We start from the raw sequence: 15,357 nt of genomic DNA, 5'->3' as shown, positions 1-15,357 counted from the left end.
GGCTCCATAAGGGGTAAGTCTGATCCTCCGCAGTGGCATAGCATGGGTTGTCAGCACCCGGGGCAAGGCAAGTAATTTGCGCCCCCTAACCCGTGGATTTGCGCCCCCTAACCCCCAGATGTTGCGCCCGGTGTGGCCGGCCCCCCCTGCACCCCCCACGCTACGCCACTGATCCTCCGTCCTCCTCCCTCTTCAACAACATTTGATTCAGAATATTTTTTTATTGTTTTCCTCCTCTTAAAAACTAGGTGTGTCGTATGGTCGGGTGCATCTTATAGAGCAAAAAATACGGTAATTCCCGACTTTTCCAGTTTTTTAAAAACAACAACAACAAGGGAGATAGAGTACAACAGAGGCTGACCCGGAAGAGAAGGAATCTTTGATATCAGTGTGATACATATGAAAAACTCCATCCCCACTACTCTACAGACTTTGTGTCATCTTTGCCCTCAACATTAGAACACACTACCTGGAAGCCTGTTTAAAGCAGTGGTTGCCATCGTGGTCACCACCCATGCGTGCCTTTGTGCCTTCAGAGGCCTTGCCTGGCACCCACAGTGTTCCCTCCTCCCCCACCCCCGGAATTAGCTTTCCAAAAAGCAGTCTATTGTAGGACGTCGGACCCCTGCCTGAAGCCCTGGAGAGCAGCTGCCAGTCAGTGTAGACAATACTGAGGTATATTGGCCAACGTAGAAGGCAGCTCCCTTTGTTCCTTCCTCTGTTTCTGATCTTCAAACAAAAGGAAAGGGAAGAAACATTTACCGAGTGTTCTTCCACAGAAAGCTTCGAAGCCGACAGCAAGGGATTTTAATTCTGGAGAAACCGATCTGAAAAAAACAGGATGCAGAAGTTCAAAAAATTCCCTTCGACATTAATCAGATACACTTTGCTACAATGGCTGCAGTCCAGAAACATTGAAATAAATGGAATGTCGTGGCTCAAAAGGATATGGGGTTGTGTAAGCTGCAGAGCGTTAAATAACTGGAACTGCAAATTTTCAAGGGCAAAACTTGCACCTCTCTTGTTAGAAACCAATCAATCCACTGGAATTAAAGAGGCCCAAATGTGCAGAATTTGAAAATCCACAGAAATTATTTCAATAATGCTGATGTTGTTTTGTTCCATGTATTTATTCAGCAAGGTTTATATAATGCTTTTTTAAAAAACAACAACAACAACCCAACTCTAAGTGGTTTACACAAAATGGTAATAATATTTTTATTATAAAATATAAAATTACCTTTATTATAAAATATAAAATTATCTTTATTATATTATTTTATTATAAAATAAAACACTTTTTTTTAAAAAAAAAAAAACAGTCTGCGTAATGAAATTATCAAAATATAGTTAAAATCTACAGCTTTGAGAAGAAAGATCTATGATGAAATTGCAAACAGATTCCTCCCAGGCTTGGAACATACATTATGTAGCACTTGTGAAAGTGCTAATTCCACAAATCAAAGTGCTTTAAGAGGCATGTGTGGGATAAGTCAATCCTTCCAGCACATCCGTTCCAAGCTCTTGATGTCTTTATACATTAGCAGTAACATCTTGATTTTGTCCCAGTAAAAAAGCAGCAGCCAGGCTAGAATGTTGCCCAGTAGCAAATTGGCCAGCTCATGAGAGGAGAAGACTCCCTTGAAAAGACCCTGATGTTGGGAAAGATGGAGGGCACAAGGAGAAGGGGACGACAGAGGACGAGATGATTGGACAGTGTTCTTGAAGCTACCAGTATGAGTTTGACCAAGCTGCGGGAGGCAGTGGAAGACAGGAGGGCCTGGTGTGCTGTGGTCCATGGTGTCACAAAGAGTCGGACATGACTAAATGACTAAATAACAACAAAGCAAATTGGCAGGCACTGAAAATCTTTGAGAGCAGAGATGTAATATGTTCCCACTGCAGCCTTCCACGCTAACTACACTTTCCAGACCAAGTGTAATGGAACAGAGAGCAATTTAGCCATTGCCTTGTGCCAGAGCCTTGAAGAACACAACTAAAAATGACCAAAACACCCAATATACGTACTTCAATAGAAGTAAACCTTAAAAAAACAGAACACAGCAAACCGGCAGCTTAAACAGTAAAAACAGCAATAGGAAGCCGCACCACAGGCCAAAGTGCCACAGTGACAACCAACATTAATGGAACCAGACTGAAGAATACCACCAGCAGCAGTAGCAAATAAAAGATGTTAAAATCATTCCAAAGCTTGAAACAAAAGGCTCTGCCCAGTGCCCAGAGAAGATGTCAAAGTGAACACCTGGTGGGCCTCTTTGCTGGGAGCCACCACTGAAAAGGCCCTGTCTTATGTCACAAGCCTCCTGGCTTGCCTCTTAACTATTGGTGCTATTTCCAAGCATGTCTGAGCCGGGGCAGCTGGGGAGAGGCAGGCAGGCAGACAGTAGGAGAAGCATGCGGTGGGAGGCAGGCAAGCAGGCAAAAACCTCTTGTGAGCACACAGAGAGAAAGAGGCGAGCAAGTGGGCAGTTGTGAAGGGGAGGCCTGCACCCAGTTGTGCATGGCAGAAGAAGATGCTCTCCACAGCAATTCAATCCTATGCTCTAAAGAGCACCTTTGAATATGAACCTTAGGGCCCTGGTAGTTTTGTAGAAGATTTTTGAAATCCTGATTGTAAACGCCTTTAGGAAAAGTTAGCAAAACGGCTATATTTTGTCCTAGATTTCAGCTGCTAGCATTCAAATTTTCAGTGATGCACCCCCCACCAACGTTGGCTACAATTATTATTATTATTTTCAAACAGAAAATGGCACCTTTTTTGCAATCCAGGGGCATTCTGCAAAAGCAACCGCTGAAACACAGGAGATTTGATGAACTGTGCTATGGAGCTGACCTGCCCCAAAACTTGATGGAGACAAACAGGGGGATTTAAAAAAAATGTGCTCACCTGAACATAATCATGTACGTCGGAGTTCCTCCCAAGGAAAAACCAAATGCAAATAAGAACGTCAAGGCTAAGAAATAAGGGAAGCTTTTAGTACAACTATCCCTTGGGCATTGACCCAAAACTGCCGATAGATTTCCAGGACCCGAAACTCCCACACAACTGCAGTTGTGAAATACCTGCGAGAGAGAAGAGGGTGTGCGTCATTATCAGGGTGTCTGGCATTTTTTCACATTCCGCACCTCCGCTCCCTGTGGATTTCCCCCTGTGGGCAAAACATTTGGTACAAGATGTCCTGAACCCGTTGCAGTCTATCTAGTTGAAATGAAATACTTTATTGTCACTTGTACAACTTGTATACAGTGAGATTACACAAGCACCCCCCACCCAGCTCTCTTAGTCTTAATTCCCCTCATTTACTGACACACACACACCAAACCCAAAAGTCAGTTGCCCTGTTGTTATCTTTTCATTCAGCAGCCTAACAGCCCACCGATAGAAGCTGTTCTTTACCCTGTTGGTGCGACTAATCATGCTTCTATATCTTCTGCCCGAGGGCAGGAGATCAAGGAAGTGCTGGCCAGGGTGTGAATTTTCCTCACTCTCCTGAGGCAACGTTCTTCCGCTATTTCATCCAGAGGACTCACGGGACAGCCCATAATATATTGTGGTGTATTCACCACCCTCTGTAGGCACTTCCTATCAGTTGATGTCAAACCAGCGTGCCACACCGTGATGCAGTATGAAAGGACACTTTCTGTTGTGGACCGGTAGAAGGAGGTCATCAAATGTTGTTTGACATTGTTCTTCCACAATACTCTGAGGAGATGGAGTCTCTGTTGGGCTTTCTTAGCCACCTGGGTTGTATTGATTTTCCAAGTAAGGTCTTCACTGAGATACACTCCTAGGAATTTAAAGGAAGAGACTCTCTCCACACAGCCCTCCCCGATGTACAGCGAGGCTAGTTCTCCTCTCTTCCTCCGAAAGCCCAACACCATCTCCTTTGTCTTGCTTACATTTAGGTGCAAGTTAATATTTTACATACTCCAGAGCCAAAATAGAGAGAACTATACCGCATATCTGCCAACTGTCCTGTTTTAAGCAGGGCATCCTGGAATCACAGAAGCCAATCCCAGCTTCTGTTTGCATCCCAAGATACCCCCCCCCCTTTTTTTTGGTCTGGCGCTCTGGCACGAGTCCTCATGTCAGAACACCGGACCAAGTGACCCTCACTATGGTGCAAGTCAGCAGTGTTGCCAGAGGGTAGGACCCAAAGGATTCAAAATACAAGGAAGGAGATTCCAACCAAACTTTAGGAAGAACCTCCTGACAGCAAGAGCTGTTTAGCAGTCAAATGGACTGCACATCAGAAGGCGGCAGACTCTCTTTCATTGGAAGGTTTTAAGCTGAGGTTGGATGGCCATCTGTCAGGGAGTCTCCAGCTGTGATTTCTGTGTTGCAGGACATTGGGCCAAATGAAACCTGGGGTCCCTTCCAACTCTATACAATCCTACGAACGCATGAACCTCTTAAGAAGCAAACCTATCTGCATTTACCATATCTTTTCCACTTCCCACTGATGCTTTGCAGCCAGCTAAACATGCGCTCATGTAGGTGACCCCGTTGCTTCCACAAACGGGATCCCAGTGGCTTGCATCACAGCTGCAGTCCGAGTTGCAGGCAGCTAATGATACTTCCTTAGAGAAGGATGGTTCTTTGATGCTAAAGGGAACAGAAGCAAAGCCTTCAGGGAAAAGGAAAACTAGGCCAACACGCACTTATACACAGTCAGATGGGTGGGGTACAAGTAATAAATTGTTATTGCTGTTATATCTGCATTTTGGCAAAGCATGTTTTCTCAAGTACAACCCATTTTTGCATGTTAGTTTCACCAATTTATTTTATGCAACAAAATTCATATACCACCTGATAGTGATGAAACTTCTAAGTCGGTGGTTCTCAACCTGCTGGTCCCCAGATGTTGTTGGACTACAACTCCCATCATCCCTGAGCTCTGGCCTTGCTAGCTAGGGGTGATGGGAGTTGTAGTTCAACAACATCTGGGGACCCACAGGTTGGGAAAGGCTGCAAAGTGGTTGACAAAAAAGCAAAACACCAGTAAAAGATAGTTAGCATGCATTCTTATGCACATTTTACCCTCCTATATGCTCTGAGCCCAGTTTTGGCTGGGGAGGGCAGGGTATAAATAATAATAATAATAATAATAATAATAATAATAATAATAATAATACTGAAATGTACTGTAAAATTCAGAGTGACACCATGATGGCTGCATGTTAGTTCTCGTGTACGTTTCCAGCCAGGTAGATTCACCATTAAATGCGAACTCAGGAGACTGTAGATGAGTAGATAAGCAACAAGTAGACAGCAGAGGAGCAGGCATGAAGAGACATCCCCAGCAGATGGTACTCAGTTAGATCATTATTCTTTATTAAATTTGTATATCACCCATCATCTGAAGATCACAGGGCAGTTCACAACATAAAATGCACCAACAGTCTGAGTCAGTATAATATGGAATTTCCCGCCCCACAGTCCCAAAAATGAATACAGCAACTTACCCAGAGTAGTTGATGTTCAAGCCAGCCACCTGGAGGTCTTTGCAGTTGAATGCAAAGTAAAGCAGATTAAGTAGGAAGGTAATCAGAAAAGTGACACAGGCAAACTTCGCCATAGTTGTCACTTGCATCTTGAACTTCTTGATGATAAAACCTCCAAGGAACAGTCCCACGATTGTAGCAGGTAAAAGCAACACACCTAGAAAAAGAAAAGGGAACACTGACATAGGTTGCATGTGCTTACACACACACACACACACACACACACACACACACACACACTTACCCCAGCAAGCCAGAAACGCAACAACAAAGAGAGGAGTTTACGTACCAATATAGAAGATGGCGTTTGAAACAGGTATGTTAAATTGCTGTTCCATAAACTTTGGCTCATATGTTATCATGCCAACGACAGAATTGTACAGAAGGACAATGAGGAGTAAATAGACGAGGAAGACAGTGTTTCCAAGTAGCTTCTTCAAAGTGGGGAAGAAATCTGGAAAGGAAATATAATATATCCATATCTAAAATAAACATCAGCAAGTGTATTCGCAGAGGAAAGGCTTATGATCATCTCTATCGTCACCCATGGGATCAAAAGCTATTGCTGATTCTGTCTACTGCTGAGACTAATTTACATTGCCTAGATTTGTGTGTGTGTATTCAGATTTGTTACTTCAGATCTGCAGTGGTGCCTCAGGTTAAGAACTTAATTCATTCTGGAGGTCCGTTCGTAACCTGAAACTGTTCTTAACCTGAGGTACCACTTTAGCTAATGGGGCCTCTCGCTGCCGCTGCACAATTTCTGTTCTCATCCTGAAGCAAAGTTCTTAACCCGAGGTACTATTTCTGGGTTAGCGGAGCCTGTAACCTGAAGCGTCTGTAACCTGAAGCGTCTGTAACCCAAGGTACCACTGTAGTTGCGAATTGTACAGATGGGAGAGAGGAACGCAGTGTGTAAAATGGTTCCATTCAGCAAATTGTTAGTTAACTCTTCTTAATGAGTTTTAAGTGAAGAATGTTAAGGATATGATCTAGGTCTGTGGCTAAAATTTGAGAAGACCTCCTCAGAGGATGGAGCCCATGGCAGATACCAGCATGTACCGGGAACCAGGGCAACTTGAGAGGAATCCTGGGACCACAATTCATGAAGGTACCCCACCCAGGAAACCAGCGGAACTGGGTGACTATATGTACCCTGACTCAAGTTACTGCTCCTCCATCTGCTTTACATGCAGAAGGTCCCAGGTTCAATCCTTAGCATCTCCAGATAGGGCAGGAAGAAAGCCATGGAGGGCCACCCCTAATCTGTGTAGACAATACTAGGTGGATCAGTGCTCTGACTCAGTAGAAGGCAGATTCCTGTGTTCCTTCCTGACATGCTTACATGGACATCTGCTTACAAAAAGAGACCATGGAGACCAATTATCTGAATCACCACACATTTTTCACCACAGATCACGTCTGTTTTCAGAATAGTAGGGGTGAGTGCCAGTTGTTAATAAAAGGGATCGTGACCTTCCAATAATATTTGGGGTGTATGTTTATGCTTTAAATTGCAATCACCCCAGAATAAGGACACTGTGTTTCTGGTCTACAAATCCCATCATCCCTGAGCACTAGCCATGCTGTGGGAGTTGATGGGAGCTGGAGTCTAGAAACATCTGGAGAGTCAAGTTTCCCTAGTCCTGTTCTATTTTGTTTAAGGAGATGAGCACATTGCAAAAGTGGGCCACCCACCGAGTCGATTGCTCTTAGGAAGCTCGACATTAACTAGTGAAGGAGAGCCAGGGGAGGAGGAGGAGGAGGAGGAGGAGGAGGAGGAGGAGGAGGAGGAGGAGGAGGAGGAGGAGGAGATTCAGCAGTCAACCTTTTGTTGCTTTGGAGATCTTCAGCCGTGGTGGCTTTGGAGATTCTGTTTTGCCACAGCTATCCTTGGAGTTTCCGTAAACGTCACCCGACTTCTTAATTATCCTTTCTTCTTCTTGTTTTGGCAAAGAGTAAGGCAGGAACCAGAAAGGGAAGGAGGCCACAATGCTGATGGCTCCACATAACAGTATTCCAAGCCACCAGGCACCAACCCAACGCACATCCTTAGAATTTATTGTCAATGTATCTGGGAGAAAAGGACAGAGATTGAACTTTTAGCCTCTTTAAATGGAAAAAAAAGATGATCTACATCTTTTGCTCTACTTTGCTTATTCATCACTGCAGTTCTCAGTTGGCTCCCAGTTTGACCTTTCACCTCTCCACTGTATGGTCCAGCTGATAAAAAGTTAGATGTGGACCTAAAAGATCTAAACTGCAATCACAGCTCAGTCATGGAAACCATGGGTGATTTCTCAGGCATATTGTAAGACATTCAGAAGGATCCTCCTGGATCAGACCAAGGGCCTATGAGTCCAGCATCCTGTTCTCACAGTGGCCCACCCAATGTCTCTGGGTGCGTAGGCACAAATGCAATAGCACCCTCCCAGCTGTGATCCATACCAACTGATATTCAGAAATATTCTTTCAGTGCCTCAGTGGGAAAAGGGATTGACCGTTAAGCCACCCTAGGAATTGGAGCTATGTGAGGGGGAATTAGGGTCTCAGCACCGTTAACAAACTACAGCTCCCAGGATTCTTTAGGGGAAGCCATGACTGTTTAAAGTGCTATAATATTGCTTCAAATGCATGGGGCAGATGGGGCCTGAGAGACAGGCTAAGTGGAGGTAACACTGCAGGAAGTCAGGAATTTAGATGATGGAGGGTGTTAGCGCCAGAGAAGGGTTAAGAGGGTAATATCCGGCAACTGGAGAGATTGTAGGAGAATGTACTTAAAACCACAAATGGGAGTTTAGTTTAGTTTAACAGGGAGTCTGGGCTGGAAGCCTGAAATTTATTTGTGTGCAATAGTAAATATTCTAGGACGTGTCTATGGATGATAATACACAGCTTTCCTCTGATGGAAGAGAGCTGGTTGGATGCGGGGCTGTCCACACCACAGCAAAATGTGGAACTGCACCTTCCTGTCTCCCCAGTAATGTAAGGACATCCGCAAGACATCCTACACACCCCAGTGTTGTCCTGGAACTTCCACCCTTTAAATGCAGGACTTTTCAGTCTTAGCCACTGCAGATCTTCCAAGGATAGGAAAAGCCCACATTCCCAGGAAGGCCTGGGACAAAACTGGGATGGGGAACAGCGTCCTATGATTACATCCCCCTACATTAATGGTGAGAGTAAAGAGGTGCAAATCCACATTTTGGTTCTGCAGGTGGAGAAGCTCTCTGAGAACCTTAATTTTGTGAATTCCTAACAGGCCCTTTCTGCATCATGGGATGAAGTCACTGGAACCCAAAGCCTTGCCCACCTTCTTCAGTCTTCTGATGGCTGTGGTCCTTTGCTGAGACAATATTTTCCAGAGCTCAGGGCTCCAGAAGGACCTACTGGGGGTTGTCTAGGGTCTGGCCTGACAATTGCTACCAAGCCACAGCAGAAGAGGACAATTGGCACTCAGCACTCGCTGGACAGGAGAGTCAACGTTAACAGAGACGAAACACTGGATACGATTATGGGTATTTGTTCCTTACCAGTATCTACCAGTCCAATGTCAACCCACAGATTAGCACAGTAGGATCCAAGCAGAAAGCCAGCCGAGGGTCCAAACATTCCCAGCGCTCTCACTATTCCTGTAAAAGATCACACGGCAGCACAGTGACTTATTTACAGCGCATGGTGAAGAAGATTATCTATGAAGAGAAGAGGCGATCTTTGGGCATGCTACTCTCTGCCAGGGTAGAAGGCTGGGCAAAAGTCTGGGTCATCTGATGTGCATTGCAGAAGAACAGGGTGGGGAACCAGAGCGGCCTGCCAGAGCCCCTCTCTGCCCTACCAGAATGCAATCCCAACCTGATCAAAGACCCAGAATGCAATCCTACATATGTCTCATCTGAAAGAATTCCTATAAGTTCGATGGATCAATTCTTCCAGGTAAGTGAGAGTGGGAATGCAGACACAAGTCTTTGGGAAATGCTGCGTTGAGACCTACAAAAGGTGGAGTGAATCTCCATCCAATTACACAGGTGTTGTTGTGTTTTGGGGATGGGGAGTGTTTTTTTGCAACTGGGGTTCTGGGGAAAAAGAATGGTAAAGGTAAAGGGACCCCTGACCATTAGGACCAGTCGTGGCTGACTCTGGGGTTGCGGTGCTCATCTCGCTTTACTGGCCGAGGGAGCCGGTGTACAGCTTCCGGGTCATGTGGCCAGCATGACTAAGCCGCTTCTGGTGAACCAGAGCAACGCACGGAAACACCGTTTACCTTCCCGCCAGAGCGGTACCTATTTATCTACTTGCACTTTGATGTGCTTTCGAACTGCTAGGTTGGCAGGAGCAGGGACTGAGCAACGGGAGCTCACCCCGTCACGGGGATTCAAACCGCCAACCTTCTGATCAGCAAGTCCTAGGCTCTGTGGTTTAACCCACAGCGCCACCCGCATCCCTAAAAAGAATGGTAGTCTCCACTAAAAACCATCATCTCGCTCCAATCCCAGGTACCCCACCTTGGAGCAATGCTATGCTATGACTCGGATCTAATCCGCACCATACATTACTCCTCCCTTGATTATTATTTTTAGGGAAGCAGTTTTTCAATGTGCTGCTTCTTTGGGGGAAACCATGTGTCATTCTGGGATAGAAAGGATGGCAGCTAGCAATTGCAGGCCACTGTGAGGCTCTCCACTGCTACCCAATGATAGTTCCCCCAATTTTATTTTTCCAAAACCTGACAAAATGCTTTCTTTGATCAAAACCTGCAAATGAGGCAGGGAGGCGGCCCTTTCCTCTTCACACAAATTTTGCTCACTTTTTTATCTGTTCAGTTTGCCTTGGTGGTTGATATGCATTCTTAAGCTGCCTTGTGACTGAGAAGGCACAAATATTTTAGACCAGCACATAAACAGCCGTAAGATATTTTTATTTTAAAGCAACCAAGAAACAGCCAAGAGGTGGTAAGACAATGCAGACCTCCAGAAGGCTGCTTTTCAACCCAGTTCTGATCTTTAATGGGATGGGATCGCCTCGCTTATTTTACCTATGTAAAAGGCCGAGTTTTGTTCCGTGGCAAAATCATCGATGTACGACAGCCCCAGGGGCATCACGGGAGCTTCACCGATTCCACGAAGAATATTCCCAGCAAGGACAAACAGCCACAGGTAGGAGCTCGTCGATTTTTCACAGCCTGTGGGCAAAGGATGGCACACAGCTTGGTGAACGAATCTGCTGTGCCCTATTCATTTTCCCTTGCAGGGCTATTGGCAGCTTCAAAGGGTCAGGGGGGCAGAGATGCAAACTGCAGAGGTGGCACAGAGCAAAAGGTGGATAGATTCCACCACCAGTGCCACTGCCGTGCCATTGCACCAATGAAATCTAGAGCACCTGTCTCACAGAATTGTAGAGATGGAAGGGACCCCATGGGGCAAAGCAGGAATCTCAGCTAAAGCACCCATGGCAAATGGCCACCCAACCTCTGCTTAAAAACATCCAAGCAAGGAGAGTCCATGGATCACAGCGTCTGCTGTGGCTGCAGAGACCAATAACTCGTAACTGCTGCCTCCTGTGTTGTTTTTGCTGCCTTAGCATCACCAAAGTGACCTCCCCTGGGCGCAAGCCTGGGCAGTGTGTCTGGAGGTCCTGGGCTGCCCAGCTGACAAGACCCCCCTGCTCAGCCTTGTTGATGTGGTCCAAAGGAAAGCAGAGCAAGATGTTTGGCACCAGCTTGGCTGCAGGAGTTGCCGGAAGGAGGAATACAAGGCGCCATCCAACCAGTTTGGGGACTTCGGGTTTGCGTAGGGCAGGGGTCGGCACAGCTTACCGGGCATGGGCTGGATCACTCCTGCGGCGATACTCAATAATAATAATAATAATAATAATAATAATAATAATAATAATAATAATAATTTATTATTTATACCCCGCCCATCTGGCTAAGTTTCCCCAGCCACTCTGGGCAGCTTCCAATCAAGTGTTAAAAACCATGGGCCGGACCAGCACAGCACAACACTGAAAATCACGTCTGTGCATGTCCACGGTGCCGGAAATTGCACCTGCACGGTTTTCAGCGTCTGGGCATACGCAGAAGCGATTTCTGGAACTGTGGACATGCGCAGACGTGAATTTTGGCATCTGGGCATGTGCAGAAGCGATTTCTGGAGCCGCGGAAGACAGTCCCTGCGCCATGCTGCACCAGTTTAGTGCAGTGCGCAGGAACTTGCTGAATGAGCGGTTCGGTTTGGGGGCAGCTTGTGGGCCTTTGGGCTTTAGGTTGCCAACCCCTGGTGCACAGTTAGCTCTTTAGCCTTTTCTTCTCCTGATGATGTCTCTCAAGGCAGCAGGTATAGAGTGCATACACATTTTTTAATGGCAGGAATGGGAAATGACTGGCTTGGGTGTCAAATGTGGCCCACCAAGTGACTCTCCCCAGGCCACAACCCATCGCTGTCTCCCTTGCACCATCCATGGGTGTTTTTGCCTGTGTGGAATGTGTCCTTGAACTCTGATCGCGCTTCTTGCTTGCCTGGGTGGAGGATACAGGCGTGTGTTGGTGTGCGTGTGGAAACTAGCCTACTGTACAGAGGTGCAATGAGCATTTGTTGTTCTGCCCTCTTTTGCCTCACCCACCCAATTGCATGCTTCTGCTTAGTGACCAAAGGCTGGGACAGCAGCAAGAACAACTACAAAAACAAAGTCAAAGAGATAAAGAAGAAGAAAGGCTGCTTGTACTATCACTATTCCACGAGCACTGAATGTGCTGAGACTTCATTGAGTCTTTTGCTTTTGTTTCCCCCTGCAGATCTGTTTCCCGACTTTTTATTTTGGTTTTTTATATTCCTGTAAACCTTGGAGTTCCCCATAAGTCTGCTTGTTCCCCCGTGACCTGGTTCTGGCTTAAATCCTGCCGGCTCTCAGCCATCTAAGTTTGCTGTTGGAAAAAGGGAGATCGCAAAGTGCACTGTGGACACTCAACCAGCTGAGTTCCCGGTTAAAGAGAATGACGATGGGAAACAGATTTTTCAGCTACAGATGTTCAATGCCAGCCAAACTTGGACACTGAAAACTGAAAGCCTTGGTCTGGCAAGCAATGTTGAAGAGGAGCAACTGTAATAGCAACTGTAGCAGCAGCGGAGGGCATAAATCGATTGTAACTGCTGCAATCCTTTATCCTGTGCAGGTAGGATGTATAAGAGAAAACTTGGTAAACAGGTCAATCTATTTCCTTTGCTAAGGGAATGGTCATAGCTGTCCAGTTAAGTACCACAGTTTACATGTCCAAAGACATGTTGCCATAGAGACAAATGGGTGGGCCTTTCATCACCTCACTTGGCTCAAGCCACGTCACTCCTAGGATGGAGAACAATAGGCCAAGTGGAGCTGTGTGAGTTTTGGCTGGTGCTGGAAGCTGGAGACCCAAAGTAGAGGCTTGGGGCTAACCACTCCATCCTATGCTTGGGTTGTATAGATGTGCAAATAACTGCATATATCCCAAAGGCACCAGCATTTCCATTGGCTTTCACCTGGGTAAGCACAGAAACCACTGAAGTCTCTTGCTGCTCAGAGATCAATGTGTGTTCAGCAATACATTTAAACCACATTCAAAACATACACATACGCCCCAAAGAATTCCGAGAACTGTAGTTTGTTAAGGGTGCTGGTAATTGTAGCTCTGTGGGGGTAAACTACAGATCCCTTGATTTTGAGGGGTTGGGAGGTGTTTGGTTTGAATGAATGGTGCATATGCAACCATCGTATCATACAGGGATAGTTCTCTTATGGCTACAATAGAGATGGATATTAGAGGACTGTTGCAAGAGAATATGAATTGTTCAGCCTGGAAAATCACAGTACCAGTTGCTACATAAAGAGGTGTTGGTGGCATAAGGCCATAGAGCAACCTGCTCAAAAGGTGTTGGGGCATGAGAGAGACTATAAGCCTACATGATGAAATTATGTCCTGCATCTCTTCATGTGCACACCAAGAGACTGGGGCACAGCCCACCTCGGGAGCCACCAAAGTTTTGCTTACCAAGAGCACTTGCATTTTGAAAACTTTCCAAGTCGTCTATCACATGGTGGGGAGGAATGGTTGTTGAGCAAGCCGACACACTCGCAGAAGAATTGGTCACAGAAACCGCAATGCTCTTGTAATTGTAACTTTAAAAAGAAGAAGAAACAAACAAATGCCGTGTGATGGAAACGTGGAAGGGTTTAAAAATATTTGTTAATAATAACAATGATGATGATGATGATACTATTAATACCCTTTAATTCTGAGTGGTACATAGGAGCACAGGGAGCTGACTTATATTGAGTTAAAGCATTGTATCCATCTAGCTCAGCAGGCAGGGTGTTCCTCCCAGCCTGACCCAGAAATGCTGCTGAAAATTGAACATGGTATCTTCTGCATGCGAAGCAGATGGTCTACTACAACCCTATTGGCAGCTGCTTTGTGAGGCAATGAGACAATTGATGGTTGCTTCATGGCAAATAGTGCAATGTCATAAGAATGATGCACTGCTCTTTTCCAAAAAGTTAGGGAAAGTTATTTATTTAGTTATTTACTAATTTTATGTCCTGGTTTCCTTGTGGGAGCAGTGCCATCGCAACCAGACTTTGGGGCCTATGCCCATGACCTCACAACCAAGGCTTCTCGACAACAGCCCAAACGCTGCCATGCCCAACGGCTATCCTTGATATTTGGTATGCCCAAACTTCTCCAGCAGAGCCCCAATGAAGAGTGTGATATCCAAGCATCCCCTGCCAACAACGCAGGGCCAAAACAAATGTCTGCGCTGCCCAGCAGAAACTCTCCGAGGCTTCAGATACGGTTCACTCCACTCAGTCCAACTTTGAGATGCTGAGAATTGATCTGCTGCTTAACTATAGCCCTTCCCTCTACAAAGCATTCACAACACTCTCATCCGCTGTTTGATGCTCATCTGTCTTGGCCCATGGACCACCCTCCCTGATGACAGGCATTTCACTGGGGATGCTAATGTTGGTAATTGTTAATGCTCTACTTACCGCCCCATTATGAAGTGAGGCACAATCGACACAAACGATCCCATGGACATGATGAGGCACCCAACCGCAATCACTTTTGGACGATGAACTTTCGGCCCCAGGTAACTCACCAAGATCAGCACCAATAAGTTTCCTACATCAGGAAAAGAGATGTGATGAATTCTAGGGTGGGGGGTGGTTCAGGGAGAGGCAGAAGGCCTTTCCACTGCGAAACTAACAGTAGTTTCCCTCCTGTGAGGGGGCGTGGGAAGGAAATGGGTATACCTATCTCAAAGCTTCCATCGATCAGTCCGACCACAAATGATGGGATTTCAAATCTCCTCTCAATCTGAGTCATCACACTCTTCATGTAGCTTCCCGTAAATGCTTTGGAGAAGAAGGAAAACGACAGTGCCCCGAGGAATATCTGGGGTGAACACAAAGGAAAACGTGAGTTGACAAAGGAGCTATTGTCTCAAGATAATATAACATCTCAACCACAGAGATAGAAACAGACAAGTCTCTGGCCTCAAGGAGCTTACAATTTAATATGTGGAAGGAAAATAGAGGGAGACAAGGCTAGGGACCATGCTTTTGAACCATCTGGAATTTTTTGCCATTTATTGCAGAGAAAGGGAGGTTTTTACCTTTAGCTTTGAAACAGGGAGACATGCTCTCTTCACCAGGTGCGACCCATGGCTTTTGTCCAAGAATGGGGGGTTGTCTTTAGCTTGTTGCAGAACCATTTTTCCATCCATGATGCTGATCTTCTAGCTCGGGAACACAGACCTTTCTGTCGGGGGAGGGGGGATAGGAACAACAGTGAAATATACT

The 15,357-nt window shown here is 45.8% G+C and overlaps 1 protein-coding gene across 2 annotated transcripts in view; it reads right to left on the bottom strand.

The window, feature by feature from the left end:
• The window catches only part of LOC310686839 (solute carrier organic anion transporter family member 1C1-like), a 32,429-nt gene that overhangs the window by 7,154 nt on the left and 9,918 nt on the right, over nt 1-15,357 (bottom strand). For both annotated transcript variants that reach the window (XM_083461183.1, XM_083461184.1), the window contains exons 2-13: nt 15,171-15,316; nt 14,809-14,950; nt 14,545-14,677; nt 13,547-13,674; nt 10,559-10,705; nt 9,060-9,158; nt 7,355-7,600; nt 5,816-5,980; nt 5,488-5,683; nt 4,462-4,627; nt 2,909-3,084; nt 763-827 (exon numbers count right to left, since the gene is read on the bottom strand). In XM_083461183.1, the coding sequence (XP_083317309.1) occupies nt 763-827; nt 2,909-3,084; nt 4,462-4,627; nt 5,488-5,683; nt 5,816-5,980; nt 7,355-7,600; nt 9,060-9,158; nt 10,559-10,705; nt 13,547-13,674; nt 14,545-14,677; nt 14,809-14,950; nt 15,171-15,281 (1,774 nt within the window). In that variant the 5' untranslated portion in view covers nt 15,282-15,316. The remainder of the gene's footprint in view (nt 1-762; nt 828-2,908; nt 3,085-4,461; nt 4,628-5,487; nt 5,684-5,815; nt 5,981-7,354; nt 7,601-9,059; nt 9,159-10,558; nt 10,706-13,546; nt 13,675-14,544; nt 14,678-14,808; nt 14,951-15,170; nt 15,317-15,357) is intronic.

This window comes from Podarcis liolepis (assembly GCF_965112155.1).
Source record: "Podarcis liolepis genome assembly, chromosome: 10".
Taxonomy (NCBI): domain Eukaryota; kingdom Metazoa; phylum Chordata; class Lepidosauria; order Squamata; family Lacertidae; genus Podarcis; species Podarcis liolepis.
Note: the sequence above shows the minus strand (reverse complement) of the source record. Positions and strands in the feature narration are given on the sequence as shown.